The 15,708-nt window shown below is 37.7% G+C and overlaps 2 protein-coding genes across 2 annotated transcripts; one reads left to right on the forward strand and one right to left on the reverse strand.

Annotated features, from left to right (window-relative positions):
- The first annotated feature begins 3,329 nt into the window (after nucleotides 1–3,329).
- Nucleotides 3,330–9,754, forward strand: LOC105358285. Its single transcript, XM_023957813.1, has 13 exons — nucleotides 3,330–3,768; nucleotides 4,391–4,609; nucleotides 4,706–4,944; nucleotides 5,174–5,277; nucleotides 5,389–5,648; nucleotides 5,774–5,971; nucleotides 6,051–6,137; nucleotides 6,316–6,414; nucleotides 7,103–7,257; nucleotides 7,373–7,501; nucleotides 7,926–8,066; nucleotides 8,295–8,415; nucleotides 9,095–9,754. The coding sequence occupies exons 1-13, from the start codon at nucleotides 3,474–3,476 to the stop codon at nucleotides 9,313–9,315; spliced, it is 2,268 nt and encodes a 755-aa protein (XP_023813581.1). The 5' UTR covers nucleotides 3,330–3,473; the 3' UTR covers nucleotides 9,316–9,754.
- On the reverse strand, nucleotides 9,743–15,139 carry LOC110013795. Its single transcript, XM_023957822.1, has 7 exons — nucleotides 14,582–15,139; nucleotides 13,706–13,839; nucleotides 13,167–13,314; nucleotides 12,314–12,457; nucleotides 12,136–12,240; nucleotides 11,470–11,734; nucleotides 9,743–10,076 (listed from the first exon to the last, which is right to left on the reverse strand). The coding sequence occupies exons 1-7, from the start codon at nucleotides 14,950–14,952 to the stop codon at nucleotides 9,879–9,881; spliced, it is 1,365 nt and encodes a 454-aa protein (XP_023813590.1). The 5' UTR covers nucleotides 14,953–15,139; the 3' UTR covers nucleotides 9,743–9,878.
- Nucleotides 15,140–15,708: the final 569 nt, after the last annotated feature.

A 15,708-nucleotide genomic window follows, 5' to 3' on the forward strand; every position in this document is an offset into this window, starting at 1 on the left:
AACAGTTGCTGTGACGCTGGAAGCAGAATGTTGGAAAGAAGTGGGTTCACTTTGTGTGTGTGTGTGTGCAAACGTATGACTATTTTTTAAGTAATAATGAAACAATAAGTTTGATATAGGTTCCAAATTGGCTAGATTTGAACTAACCAGCAGCAACATCAACGTTTTCCCTTTAAAAGAAGGTGTGGTGACAGGAGTTTCTTCTGCAGCTAAAAACACAAGAATTATTATTATACAATAATTAATGATAAAGCTAATAAAATAACTACAGCAAAATACTAAAAATAATATAATGGCTCATTTAAAATCTGTGTGCAGGTTTTTCACAATTTCATGATCTTTTTATGTATTTATGAGAGATTTATTGGTTTATTGTGTATTTGTACGAGGTCATATTTGTTCATTTAATTATGAAAAATTTGGGAGTCCATACTCTTCATCTGCTATTTATGAAAAAAAGGGGTTATGCAGACACTGTTTTTTAAATTACTTTACAAGCTATTAAAATGAGGGATTAACTCAGATTACATCTTCAATGATGTCAGAAACATCTTGGGATGTGGATGCTGCACAACTTCCAATACTTAAGCATAAGAAACTGTCGGCTGGGAAGGAACTGTGCAAAACACCATCATTATGTAAAACCAAAACTGCAAAATACAAATAATAAATAAATGTACCCATTTATAAATAATAAATGTAAACAATAATTTGAGTATAAGTGGAAATTTAAGCATTTCTACTCTTCTTTATCTATTATTTTGTATGTTCATAATTATCAAAATTAGTACATTTATTCTGTTTGTCATTTATAAATGAGAACATTTCTTTCCTATTTGTATTTAACAGTTTTTATTCTCCATATTTCATGCCAATGCAAGATTTTAAGACACTCATTCATTGTTGAAAAAGACTACCTGACTTGCTATAACAGATTAACAGCAGTTTTTATACTGACATAAACTGCCAAATAATGAAACAATATGATAACATGAGTTAAAACATTTATCAGCCACCATACCATTATTATAATTAGCATTTTACTTTTCTCTGCTCCCCGCCGTTTTTGAAGGTCATGTCCAACCTCATCTTGGGAACTTGGGGAACAGCATTATTTTCGAATTTTCCATTGGAAATTGTGACAAATGGGGTCGTTTATGTGCAAACTCTACCTCCGCCACCCAGGCCAGGGCCAGCAGGACCGCCACAAGGCCCCCAGAGCCAGAGAGCAGGGAGGCATGGGGGAAAGAGAGTGCCTCCCCAGCCCAACCAGGAGAGCAGCCCCCCCGCAGCGCCAGGAGGGCCCAACGCCGGGCCCCACCCGAGAGGGGTGCCCACAGCCCCAGACGAGCACCTCATCACCACCCAGGGGTATTGGCATCCCCCCGCCCAACCCCAGGTACGAGCCAGGACCCCCCAAGGGAGACCCGCTCCGCACTCCAGGCAGCCATCCACCAGTCCCACGGTTGGTCCAGAAAGGTGCAAGACAGGGGCCAGCCCCCCCGCCCAGGAGGGGGGCACCCCAGGGAGAAGGGGGCCGACAAGGGTTGTTGTAGACATGGCCCGACCATGCTCGGCCACAGATGGAAATTGGCGAGGTCCAGCACCCGGCGGCAAGGACCAGAACCCACCCCACAGGGACACGGACACCCCCGGCTCAGATGTGGTAGGATCCCCGGCTTCAGGCCTTGCCAGAAAGCTCAGGGATCCCTCTCCCTGCGTGGGGGGAGGGCACCGCCGGGCCCAGGAAACCGGCACCCGGGGGACACGGCCGCCGTTGCCAAGGGCCCTGCACGCCCCACCGGGGATGGGGTAGGGGACAGATGGTCCAAGGTCCCACCTTCCTTGCGAAATGACTGTGTGCGTGTGTGTTAGTGAGGGTGTGTGTGCGCATGTGTGTGTGTTAATGTTGGAATGTACATTTTGAGGGGGGAAGGGTGTGTGTACAAAGGGGGTGCAGTTATAATTGGCAGGTAGGGCACTGAGGGGACATTTCCTGATAACTCACAGTGATGTCCCATCACCCTCCCCACCAAGGGGCCCTAAATGTCTAAGGTGCAGTTACAATTAGCGGGTAGGGTGCTAAAAGGACATCTGCTGCTTGCTGGCAGTGATGTCCAAGCACCCCCCCTACCAAGGGCCCTACATGTCTAAGGTGCAAACAAAACCGAGAGTGAAGGGGGGGCTCATTCCATACGGCAACCATGGGAGGGGGACCACTGCCAAGTAGCGCCCCCCCCCCCAAGGCGCAACGCAGGCTAAACCCCCCACCCCCTCACCCTAATATGAGATTATATGAGGAAAGGGGTAAATTGGGGACAGCTGGTAGACTGTCCCCCGGTGGTCAAACAGCCCCCCCCCCCCCCCCCCCCCCCAGCAACGCGCCCAGGACCCCCAGCCCCGGGGCCCCATCCACGAGGCGTATTTTACATAAATCGCGCAGCTGCAAAGAAAGGCAGGAAAATGTAAAAAAAAAGGCGCCAACATCCTCCAAACTTACCTTGTGATTTATGTTTAAGTTCTTCATCTTTTTTCTTCTTTCTTTTATCAGCGCCCAATGGATAAAGTCTCTTTGGCATGGTGTTCTCTTGTGGTCGCTTTGAGCAATGTGACAAAATGCACTCTTAAATGCATACTATGCCAGGCTCGAATGCAATGATGTTGACCAATCGTTGCTAAAAGTGGCAAAGCGTCATTGATTGGGTTGCCAGAGTGGTTCAGGTGTGTTGAAGGGGGGATCATTAAAGCGCAGGCAACATTCTTGTGCACAACATTTAGAGCCAGTGATGAAAGCCAGGCAAGGAAAAATTCCCTGAACTTTTCTTTGAGCGATATGGTGGGCGAGGAGCGAAATATTTGAAAAACACATGGTCTTAGATGCTTTCTGGTACATTCTGGCAGCTAGTTATTCACTTCTTAATCAAGAAACTAATGGAATCCTAAACTGTTCATAATTAAATAAATAAATATTTAATTAAATAAATAAATGTGACCTCATGCAAATACACAGTCAACCAATAAATCTCTCATAAATATATAAAAAGACCATGAAATGGTGAAAAACCTGCACACTGATTTTAAATTAGCCATTATATTATTCAATATATTTCATTTTGCTTTAAAAACCTGTTCATTATTTTAAAAAAGCATTTTAAAATATTCATTTTATTCATGTTGAATATTATTATAATTCTACTTCTTTTTTCAGAACCTTGGATTTCAAAATCAATATTTTCCAAAGTAGCTTTGTTTTTATTTCATGTTGCTGTTTTTCAGAATGGCTTATTTATTTCATGAAGAGCTTTTTCAGCAGAATGAGTTCATCTGTCAATCAAACCAGACAAGGCGGAGACACTTTTATGATTGGCTACTCCTTTACTCAGACATGAGCAGCAGCACCCTGACTACATCGAACGGAGATGCTTCAGCAAACGTGACGGCGTAATGCCCACCCCTCAACACTAGGGGGGGGTATGCACCTCAACAATCGAGTGACGCTCCAAACCCAATTTATAGCTGGCGGGTTACGAGCCGAGAGAAAAATGGCTGCTGGAGATAAGTCCGTTTCGGAGTTGCTAAGAGAGGTTGCTAATCGTTTAGACAGCAACACTGTGCAATTACCTGAAACAATAATACCTCAGCAGACAACTTTTGATCAAGACTCTGCCCAAAGTTCCCGTCACAACAGTCCAGCGGGAGCGTTACCAAACGCTAATGCTAGCGGCAACCACCATCGTCGTGCCCACACTAGTTTGAACCCAGTACAAGGTAAGGGCGTTTAAAATAATATGTTGGGGGGTATGTTTATCTTCTGAGCAGATGAAAGTGTTTAACAGCTCAGAGATTTAGGGTGAGGAACTATTTTTCTTGTTTACTTGTTTTAACCCTTGTGCTATGACCCCCCCCCCCCCTTCCATTGACGTGTTCTCCCTACCATGACAAAGGTGGATAAAGTTGGAAAGATTTCATGTAATCCATGGACACCAGTGAAGATCACAAATCATTGAAGAAAAAAGGTTCAGAGCACTGTCTAGTGGGTCTAGATGACCCAACTCCCAATGTTAAAGTGCCTAGGATGGCACAAGGGTTAAAGAAAACGTGTTAAGAGAAATTATGTCTGTGATTGATTATGAAAACTGGCCAATCATGCAAAAAAGAGGATGATTATAGTTCAACATAAACTCTAAGCTTAGTGAATTGATTTTCAAAGAGAACCTCTGCCACACAGAGCAGAACAAATTCCTGACTGACTACATCATCAATGCATAATGTACAAATGAACAAAAACATATATAAAAACAATTTTGAAAAAAAGCCAAGATTGGAAAATTAAATTAAAATGTTTTTATAGGTTGTTCATAGTTTTAAGTGTTCTTTCTTTCTTTTAAAGCTGAGGTTGCAAGACTATTCGCCCCGTACAGACAAAGATCTTCCTCAACATCATTGTCATCTTTGACCCCACCATCTTCCAAGAAGAAACCCAACTGCTTCACATACACACACTCATTCTTCTGCTTGAGTGATCACATGTCAGACACAGTGCCATCCAAAACATCCAAGTTTGAATTAACCGCAGCTGGACTTGGGGAGAGACGGATTTCTTTTCAAGGTATTTTGGTAGTTTAGCTGTTAAACTTAGGTTGGAAATTATCAACATAAATATATTTGACTTATTTTATTATTTGGGGATGCATTTATTTTGCAGTAAGGGATGATGATCCACACATTTTCAAATCAACTATTGAGGAGAACTTCCCTCAGCTGAAAGACACAGGAGGGTTTGAACTGCTGCGAATCTCTGGCACAACCAGAAGCCGTAACCTGGGCTTGATCCCATGTCCAGACACTGGATATACAGTGAGATATATCCGCAGCCCCATATGTGGAATTGGACAGGCAACAATTTACATAAGACCTCTGCAGAAGAGTATTCCTGTGGACGATGTGAGTAATAAATGGGGTTACAAATGGTTATATCTTTCTTAATGTGTTGGTTTTATGTAGTTGAGTGGCAAGTAACAGGGCAGCTACAATTTTATGATAAAAAAATGTCAGAGACATTGAATCTATCAGTATTTTCATTCACCAAATCAACTAGTTGCATTGACAAACTATTCACATTCACATTGTTTTTGTAATAATCAGAGGATCATTTCTTTTCTCTTTTTTGCAGGGCTCCTTTATACTCCAGCAACAAGGGCCCCTCACAAAATGTCTAAGTTGTCACACAGACATTCCTTTAAATAAAATGAAAACCCACATTATCAACTGCAAAAGGTAGACACATTTTGTTTCAATTTTTTATTAAAGCGTTTGTAAAAAATAAAATTTATTATATATATTGTATGTATATCTGAATGTTAAAACCTTTGTTTATTCTCATCACAGTCCATTGAGTGAGACAGCACCTCAGTTGGAAACAGATGCCCAGGTTAGGCAGAATAATAATTCCATGATAGGGATAGAGGTGCCATCCTGTAGCTACAGCAATGCCCAGAATATTTGCAACGAAGCAGAAGAATTAGATGTTACCATTTTGGATCCTGACATTGTGCCAGTTAGAGCAGTGCATTCTTCAGATGAAATGGTACTGCAGGAAGCAGCAACTCAACCAGAAGGAGAAAAGTCAAGTGCAGGGGAAGCACCAGGTAGCTGAAACACAAAATGTAGCTAGGGACATATTCTGTAAACTACTTGGCTCAGTATACACAACTAGTGATGAAATAATTGTGCTTATTAATTTTAGTTATCTACACAAATGACTGTCTTTCAGAGTGGAAATGTGAACCAGATGGAACCAAAGCTGCCAGTCTCTACAAGTCCAACCTACTGTCACAGCATGAGACCAGGAAGGCAGTTGTACTGCAAATGGATTTGAGGGAAAGTACTGAGGATCAAGAGAGATCCCTTCTCTCCTTTTACAAAGTCCCAAAGGTAGAGTGGGCAAGCCCTGTCTGCTGCAAACTGCAAGGTAATGTCACACAAATGAAAAATAATAAGTAGATGGAAATATGTTTAATTTTTTGTTGATTTAATCTTTATTTCTCCAGGGGATGCTGCTGTTGGGGAAGGGGTGAAGAGATTCTTCTTCTCAAAAATAATGTCCCTTATTCAGTTTGGCTTTCATTTGAACTTTGGTATGTATTTTACTGTCACATCAAAATCTAAATGTATGTATTTCACTATAACACAAAAATAGTGTAGTCTAAAATGTGAATACTTCATTTTGGGGTTTTGTTCCACCATAAATAGTTAAGAGAGTAAATCATAGTTTAAGATTTTATTTACATGATAATTCACCTTTACTATGTGCAGGGAACACAGATGTTTCAAGACTGTTTGATGGTGAACCAGATCATCTGACTCCATCCACCTCCCAAACCTTGTTGGAGAGTGACATGTTCTTGGTGGCAGGTCAGAAATTGTTTTTATTTTAATGAAATGCCATAAGTAGTTAGAAAAAAACCCAATAAAAAGCTGTGATTTTGGTATTAAGCATACCTATCCAACTGCTAGTAAACACAAATCTCAGCTAATCACATGGCAACAATTCAATACATTTAGGAATGTAGAAATGGTAAAGACAATCTGTTGCGGTTCAAACCGATCGTCAGAATGGAGAAGAAAGGTGATTGAAGTGACCTTGAACATGACAAGATTATTGGTGCCAGACGGGCTGGTCTGAGTGTTTCAGAAACTGTAGATAAACTGGGATTTTCAACCACTATCAGGATTAAACTAACAGGAGACAATAGTATTCGACAATTCATGTCTCTGCAGGTAAACAAATTTAGTGTTGCTGTTTAGATTAATTTTTGATGAATTACAACATACTAGATTTACTGTACAAAATTATTAACAGCAGTTTTGAAGGTTTGCTTTTTTAACTTTGTATTAATGTACTAAATATGCACACTTGTGTATATACTGTTTGTGTGATTTTTTTTTTTGTATTACGATGTTTTTTATTACTTTTCCCTTCCTTGCTGTTCTTGCACTGATGGTGATGCTTAAATCTCATTGTACTATGCACAATGACAATAAAGCCATTCTATTCTATTCTAAATACAATTTGTTTTTTATTTTTATTTTTTAAATACAGGAAGAATGATGGGCCATGCATTCCTTCATGGTGGACCATGTCTGTCAGGAATTAGTCCTGCTATCATCCATGTCCTTTTTGGTGGCTCACCCGAAACAGTGACAGTTCAAATTAAGGATTGTCCTGATATTGATATCCGTACCACCATTCAGCTGGTTTGTACTTTTCTACCTTTTGATCTTGAGAAATAAATGACTCTTTAAAATAATTTGTAATTCTTCCACTTCACCGCTTACTACTGGTTTTTAGGTTTTTGTCTTTGTATTCCAGCTTGAAGGTACTGCTGATTTGACAGAACAGGAAAAAGCAAGTGTTCTTGAGCTGGCCCTGTCCTGGGACCTTCCAGGTGTCTCACAAACCAATCGAAAGTGGCTGTGTGAACGTCTTTTATTCCATGCTGTAAGTTATCAGCTGTTATGAACTAAATGTGACATTAACAAAAATGTAAAACCAAAAAGGGGACTAATTACACTTAATTTTCGAAATACGTGCAGCCATTCAAATCAATCAAATGCGTATTACACATTTCACACACCAAAGAGCGTGACAAATAATGGTACTTTAACTTTAAATACATGTGCCCAACAACAAAATTTGACCTAGGGCCCAAATAAAAAAATACGTGAGCAATGCACATCTTGGCTGCATGTATTACCTGTGACCAACATAAACTTACATCAGTTTTTGTGCAAGTCGTATAGAAATGTGTGAATAACATTTGCCAAATAAAAAGTACTTTTGGAACATGAAAAAAGCTCCTTCCTTGGAGTATCTAATCTGAACTACAAATTTCATGATTTTGGTTTCCTTCTCAACATTGCAGGTCATAACACGAACAAGCCGTCAAGTCAAGCAGCTGAGGAAAGGGCTGAAGGAGACCATGGTGTGGCCATTACTGACAGAAAGACCAGACATCATACCCTTGTTTTTACCAAGGGATTCAGAGACTGCTCCGTCCGGTGAGGTAAAGTGCTACCTCTTTTAGATCAGAATTTCGAAAATATCTGGTTTTAAGATTATTACTTTATCCCCACAGAAGCCAAACTACAAATCCAGCTGTCCTAATTGTCTCAAGTATTTAAGAAAAATGCACAATTCAATTAATGGAAGAATTTCTCTCTCTCTGTAAAATCCAAACAAATTTTACAATGCTTAAGGCAAACATGTTTCAACAAGATACTTTTGTTTGCAGTCCATCCTTGAAAGGATAGTTTGGCCTGGGAAGGAACTTGATGATGATGACGACGATGATGAATGCTCGCTTGAAGACCAGTGCAGAGTAGCAGGGTACCTGCGCTCTTTTATTGAAAATGGTAAGTCTCTTAAAACAATCCATTAGTAATTAGGGTGGGAATGTTAAATGGGCATATTATTATTGTACATTTTTAAATTGGGGTTGGGTATCACCAATCATTTTCAGAATTAATTTTATTTGATGCCAAGGTTTTTTCAGTTGTTCAATCCACTCGATTCTTTTCAATTTTGAATTTACGTGGTTTACAAATTTAGAGATATTTGAATAGAAATACAGTCATAATTCATATATGTTTTAAATATATTTATATTAATTTGATACAGTTCACACTTTGTAAAATGAATTAGTGACATAATAAACCAATAATATAATAAACCATACAGTGTTACATAATTTCTAAAATGGAGAAGCTCTTACAAAAATGTGCAAATCATTAACATTGTAAAATTTCTAAACTGGCTTATTATCTAATCTGTTTTAGGGGGCGTTTCAGTTTGGCCACTAGGTGGAGCTGGCGCTATAGCATTATACTTTATTGCATAAGATTGGGGAAAAAAACTTGGGTATAGACCAGAAACGGTTTCTTAAAAATAGTTTGGAAAATCCATGCCTGCGAGTCTTTAAAGCTGTTACCTTAGTCAGCAATGTTTAGGTCGACCAGGCATTAGACGTATTATGGCAAATTCCATTTTACGTTGGCATTAAGCTAATATTGTCCGAAACTGTCTGTGTTGCAGCATCGTGTGAACAACGAAAAGCCCTTCTCAAATTCTGGACTGGATGGGAAGTACTGCCCAGAGAAATAACTGTTGAAGTGGTGAACGACCAAACTTTACCAAAGTCCTCCACCTGTTTTGAGGTTCTACGTATTCCTGCACATTACCAAAACTACGAGTCATTTTTGGTGGACATGCAGGCATGTCTCACCTCCTCTGACACGGGTTTTGGTCTGGTTTAGGAGGACTACGACCTACAAGTTCTTCTGAAGTTACACTGCGTGTTGCCATATTCTTGTCTGATTTAGGTTCCAATGCAGTTTTGCTTGTTTGTTCTGATATAGTCACATTAAGTTCCAGATAAATATTTAGGTTTTACGTTTTAAAAAAATACGACAGAATTTGAGTTTAGGTTTAAAAAAATCTGAAGGTCTTAAAATGATGACTTTCCCCATTTATACACCATTATGCCCAAGTCTACAAGACAAACTTAATTGTGATCAGCTGAGCCTATTTTGTGATTATGTGCATATTTTGTTATTACAGAACTATTGAAGGGGGAAAATGTTATGACATTTGAATTCGTTTTTTTTCCTAAGGCAGTAATTTTTGTCAATTCCAGAAAAAAATGCAATAATCACTGTATGTTTTAAAAAATTTATTAAAAAGAATTTCTGGTCACACTCTGTTTCTTTACTTTAAAACACATAAAATAACATTTACAACTAATCAAAGTTCAAGATAGAACTGAATTATATAAGACAACAGTGGTTCAACATGTACTTGTGTCACAAATAAAAGGTTTTTAAAACATCATTTTGAGTGCATGAATAGTTTCCAAGTAAACTTGCAAAGACTGAGATAGAGGAACATTGGTATTTGGCAATGCTGAAAGTTCTTGTTCAGTCAATGTATGTGGAAGCTGGATCTCAGGAACAGTGACCTCAGTGGATGGACGGTGATTATATGGTCCTGTCCAGTCCACGCCATAGTCCTCATTCACCTGAAATATGACACATGATAAAACCTAAGCGGAAGAACTGTATTTTTCTGTTTTGCAATCTGCTGCGTGTTTTTATGGGTGTCCCAGTCAAATCGTGATCAGAAATGGGCCTGATCACATATTTGGAGAGTCTATATATCTTGGATTTTGTACACCAATAGGGATCATTTAATTTATTTTTATGAATGCTTTATGTTTTATCTTTATTATTCCAGATAAATACTCTACTTGAAGTCTGCATATCATAAACAGATCACAATATTGTATTGCTGAAAAATACGCCGCAAAGAAAATTGAAAGTTAGCAATGTTCACAGATTCAGACTTTCGGGATCAAAAACTCCTTATAAATGCTTTAAACTGACAAAGTGTGCATTTGTTTGTCTTAATGGAAACAATGACCTACAAAGGCATTTCCATGGAAATATTTTTTTTTCCCTTTTTAATGGAAAAAAACCGGGAAAGTAGGAAGGGAAGGGAAAAGTTGATTTAACCCCTTAAGGCACTTGCTATTGTTTGATATGCCTTTTTTATTTATCTTTGACTGAGCTCCAGTTAAGCAGAATTAAATAATGTGGTACTAAAACCTAAAATGTGATCTCAATTTAGGTAAACGCCAGACCTTTAGAGGTCAAAAAAAGATTCCCATAATCTCAAAAAAAAAAGAATAACCAAAACGAATAATGTGAGCTAATTGTGAATACTCATTTATGTTACAACTTATTAAAAGAAAATCATTTAGTTGTAAGAATTTTTAATGGGGATATGAACCACATCTAATGAAAATGTTCAATCCTAAAAGTAAGTAACCAAACTTTCTCACATGACTAATTATCCCCTAATTTTATTAGTTAATTGGCTAGTTAATTTTTTTTTTTTTTGACAGTTGCACTATTCTTATTTCATGGTTAAAACTACTGGTACTTTAAAAAAGTTTAAGTGTAAAATGATAAAAGAATTATTTAAGAATACTAATTGAGGTTAATCTGCATCTGCTTTTAGAATTACCGTAATTTATTTTTAAAATCTGTTACAAAAACATCAGATAAGAACTCAGAGTAAGCAGATACCCAATCACTGATCGGGGTAAAAAAAAATCTCATCAGCCCCCCCCTTCGCATGTTGCTGCATCTTCTTGAGCAAATCAATTTTGTCAGAGGGACAAATTGTTATCACTTGATGCTACAAAACAAGCTCCCACTTACTATTGATTTACACAGCAGTTCCAAACTAGAATTTATTTATGAACTATTCTTTGTAAAAAAAAAATATATAAATAAAGTATATAACATAAAATATGCTTTTCCACAAAAAAGCCAACATAAGCCAATTCATTTCCTGTCATAAGAAAAAGGTTTCATGAAAGTTAAAATTTGAATAAAACACAGTTGTACCTGTGAAAAGTAATGCCCTTCTCTTCTATGCTGTAGCCAGAGTTGCAGGGGTGAGCGGTTGTTTGCCGTTCTCAGTCCATGATGGTTCCAAGCTTGTGCAAATGCGTGAAGATGCTGTTGAATGTGAAGAAGAAAGCATCTGTGCAGTGCATAAAGGTCAATTTCTTCGCCAGGATTGAGCAGTCCCTGAATCTCCAGCTCAGTAAAGATTGTGTAGAAAAGGTCCAGGACATTTTCATACACATCCCTCCAAAGACGTTCAATTCTGTAAAGAAATGGAAGATCATTTTAAAAACATCCTTGTGTATCAATTATTGGGAAGGTCATAAAGGGATGCCAATGAATTTAAGTTAGTAATCATTTTTAATTTTAAACAAGCCCATAAAATGACCAAAAATATCTGACTGGCATTACTTGTACTAATACAAGTTGGTTATTTCAACTGCCAATAGGGCTATGTTTTTACCAGGAATTGGCCATTGACAAAACTCAAAGTTAAATTTCTTTTCATACAATCTTTAGAATGTGTGTGTGAAATGGGTCAAGGAAGAAATGATTAAATTTTTGGAGTGGTCCAGATCCAGGAATTTTTTGGAAGTATTCTGCAGTGCATGCAGAGGTTTGTGTTCCAAGAGTGCAGTTTTGTGTGGTTTCAGTTGCCCATACCGCTGATTGTGCACACTTCTGCCAGTAATATGAGAATTCCTGTTCTGCCCCATTGTCTGGACCATGAAATGAGCTACCTTCACATTTTCACCTCCTTTGTCTGACCTGAGGGAAGAGGTGGAAAACAGTACTGAAAAGTCCAAAGATTATGTTTTATAAGTGATTTTGTAACATTTACCTGACTCGTGATGGTACTCCATATTGGCTGACTGCTGCCAAAAACCCATTGAAAACAGTTGTGGCTTTGTTGTTTGTAGAAGCATTAAGGTAGACAACCAACCTTGAAAAACCATCTATTCCACCATGGACGACTACTCTCCATCTGGTTAAAGGAAAAGGGGAAATATTGTCATCTTACCATAGTTAAGAATATTTATTTATTTATTTATTTTCAGGTAATTTTCCAAATATGTATGGTTAGTGCTGAACTTTTTACTTTGCCGCACTTATATTGAATAAGGTTGGGGTCAGGATGGCCCTAGACCCAGAGGAAGGGTTAGGGTCAGGATTTGGAAGACTAGGCTAAAGTATTTTAAACACCCCCCTTTTAGCTTTGAGACACACATGTGAAATAAGTGTGGGTAATATCTTAAACACCCACTCCAATGAAACTTGTGTTTTTAAAATGTTTTTCTCATGATGGCGGACGCATTTTAACACATTTAAGATTAAAATTGCGATTGAATAAAAAGAAAAAAAAAGAAATTCAGATCTTGATTTAAAAAAAAATAGTTTAAAAAAGCTAGGGGCTGTGATTCAGAAACTGCGATGGGCGGGCCAAAGTCTCCCTGCTCCATTCGGATACATCCACTTGCAGAGAAATAGATAAGTCTTTGTTTTCTTCGTCGCAGAAAAACCTAACCCTGTACAGTTTACAGGACAAACTTAACTGTCATATCTGTCAGTCTTGTTAAAAAATGACATTCTGTCAACCAAGTCAAAACCAGATATGTGCTTAAAATTTGACATATTTACATAAAATTTAAATTAATTTTTAAGATGTATTTGAAGTCGTAAAACAAAATAATGACCGGATTAGCTTGTGATTTCCATCTATATGCCAGAGGTGATTTGGTGCTGGCACATTGTACTGACGGCGCCTTGCAATCTGAATGGACAGTCTTCTCATCATGACTCCCTCTGGATTGACACGTCTGAGTGAATCTGCCAGTCGAGATCCTGGTGAGACAATTTAGGAAGTTATTACTACTGCCAAGATCAGAATTACACAACCCTGATCCTCAGGCCACACTTACCTGCATGTTCTGTGTAACTAACACACCTGATTTAGCTCATCAGGCTCCTCAGAAACATGAAAATGACAGTTGCAAAATATTTTTCTCTGCTCTAACACAAATGATTTATTTCAGTGGGTGATTAACAGGCTTCTTTAGCACTTGAGAACATGCTGAAGAGATAATTAAAACATTGGAACACTTTGTTGGAGCAGGAAAGATATGAACATGCAAGATGGTGGTCCTTGAGGACCAGGATTATCCACCACTAAACTAGTTTAACAGGGAAAGAGAAATACTTTTATAACTGGTGCTGTTTGGATGTCCAACCTTACTTTGAATATGTATGCCTCTGGATCGGAGATGTCCCATCATTATCCTGCAGCCAGCATTGGGGTAACAATGCTGAATCTCCAACACTATGGCATCCAATTCATCATCACCAACTGATGAATACCTGTCAGATTTCCTTCACATGACACCACTTTGTTACAGATCGATAGAGAAATAAACATTCAAAAATATATTTCATCAAACACAAATATCAAGCAACATCCTACCCTGTACTGACAACAATTTTTTTATATTGCTTCTTAAAGCATCTTATGCAAACGATGCAACTAACAAAAAATCTGCCATGACTGAAAAAAGATGATGGAGAAATTTCAATAACATATTCCTGTTGGGAAAAACAAGTAGTAAGCAAATTTTAATTTCTCAAAGATGTATAGTATGTCAGAGTGAGATGCTATACTACATGTGTAATGTTTACTAATTTTGGTAATTTAATTTGACCCTACATTAAATTCTTACTTGTTTGGAACTAGACACAGACCCTTCACCTGCTCTTGACCTGGTGGCCAAATTCAGTTAAATTCAATTTTATTTTTGTATAGCCAAAATTCACAACAACAGTCGTCTCGATGGGCTTTGTATCAGTAACTGAAAAAGTAAAATATAAAATCAAAAAGGATCATGAATATATAGAATTCAATAGGAAATCACAAGCACAGACTGCATGCACATTTGTACATCATTTGATTTGTGCTATAAGAAAACTCAACACAGCTCAAAGGCAAATAACTAATCAGACTCAGGCTAATGTAAAACTATAAATGAAAGATGCATTTCCGGGACTAAAACATTAAATGTTTCTTTAAAAAAAACCCACTGTGCTTAAGTAGAAAACAATTAAATAATTGTGAACTCACCTTAAGGCTTCTTCAAGCATTCTCCTCCGAACAGTGCTTTCAGACACGGCTAACATGCTAGCAATAGCTTTAGTGGTCATTCCACAGAGAACGAGACTCCTGAGGGTTTCCACGGGAACTTCAAGACGTGGACGACCGGTGCTTAAAGAAAGCTCCTCCGTGGTGCGGTCCACGTGAACCCGGTGCTCAATTGCTCTTAAACTAGCAAAAACTGAATCGTCAATGTCTGCATCTTCTGCAGCAACTATTAAGCTGAGCATTTCAAATATGTCATCCAAACGACTCAAAATAGCGTCTGTCGAAAGATTGTTTCCCTCCATTTGATCGGCTAATGTCAACAAAGCCCTGCGGATGTCGCCAGAATATGCCATCTTAGTTTGTAACTGGCACACCGCAGAGCAGGTATCCAGGAATATGAGTCGATTTCCATGGATGAGCCAATGAGCGTTTAGATCCCGCCCACCTTCACTGATTGACACATAGACCCATTCTGCTGAAAAAGCTCTTCATGAAATAAATACGCCATTCTGAAAAACAGCAACATGAAATAAAACAAAGCTACTTTGAAAAATATTGATTTTGAAATACGAGCTTCTGAAAAAAGACAGAATTATAATAAAATTCAACATTATTAAAATGAATATTTTAAAATGCTGTTTTAAAATAATGAACAGGTTTTTTTTTAAAGAAAAATTTAATATATTTGATAATGATGCAGGTTTTTCAAAATTTCATGATCTTTTTATATATTTATGAGAGATTTATTGGTTGATTATGTATTTGCATGAGGTTATATTTATTTATTTAATTAAATATTTATTTATTTAATTATGAACAGAGGTTATATTTATTTATTTAATTAAATATTTATTTATTTAATTATGAACAGTTTAGGATTCCATAGAAACTAAATCTAATTGGAGCATCATGATTTGTCATTCAACCCCTAGTTTGACTTGCCATTAAGGACTTGCAGGTCCTAAAAAAGAATTTGGATAATTGCTAAAAGTAACACAATCCTACAATCTAAACTTTTCTTTAAAGCTGCAAAACATACAATTGCTAAAATATAGTAACATCAAAGCCCCAAATGGCAAAAACAATTATTTTAACACAAATTTGATCGC

The sequence above is a fragment of the Oryzias latipes genome, chromosome 1 (genome assembly GCF_002234675.1).
Source record: "Oryzias latipes chromosome 1, ASM223467v1".
Taxonomy (NCBI): Eukaryota; Metazoa; Chordata; class Actinopteri; order Beloniformes; family Adrianichthyidae; genus Oryzias; species Oryzias latipes.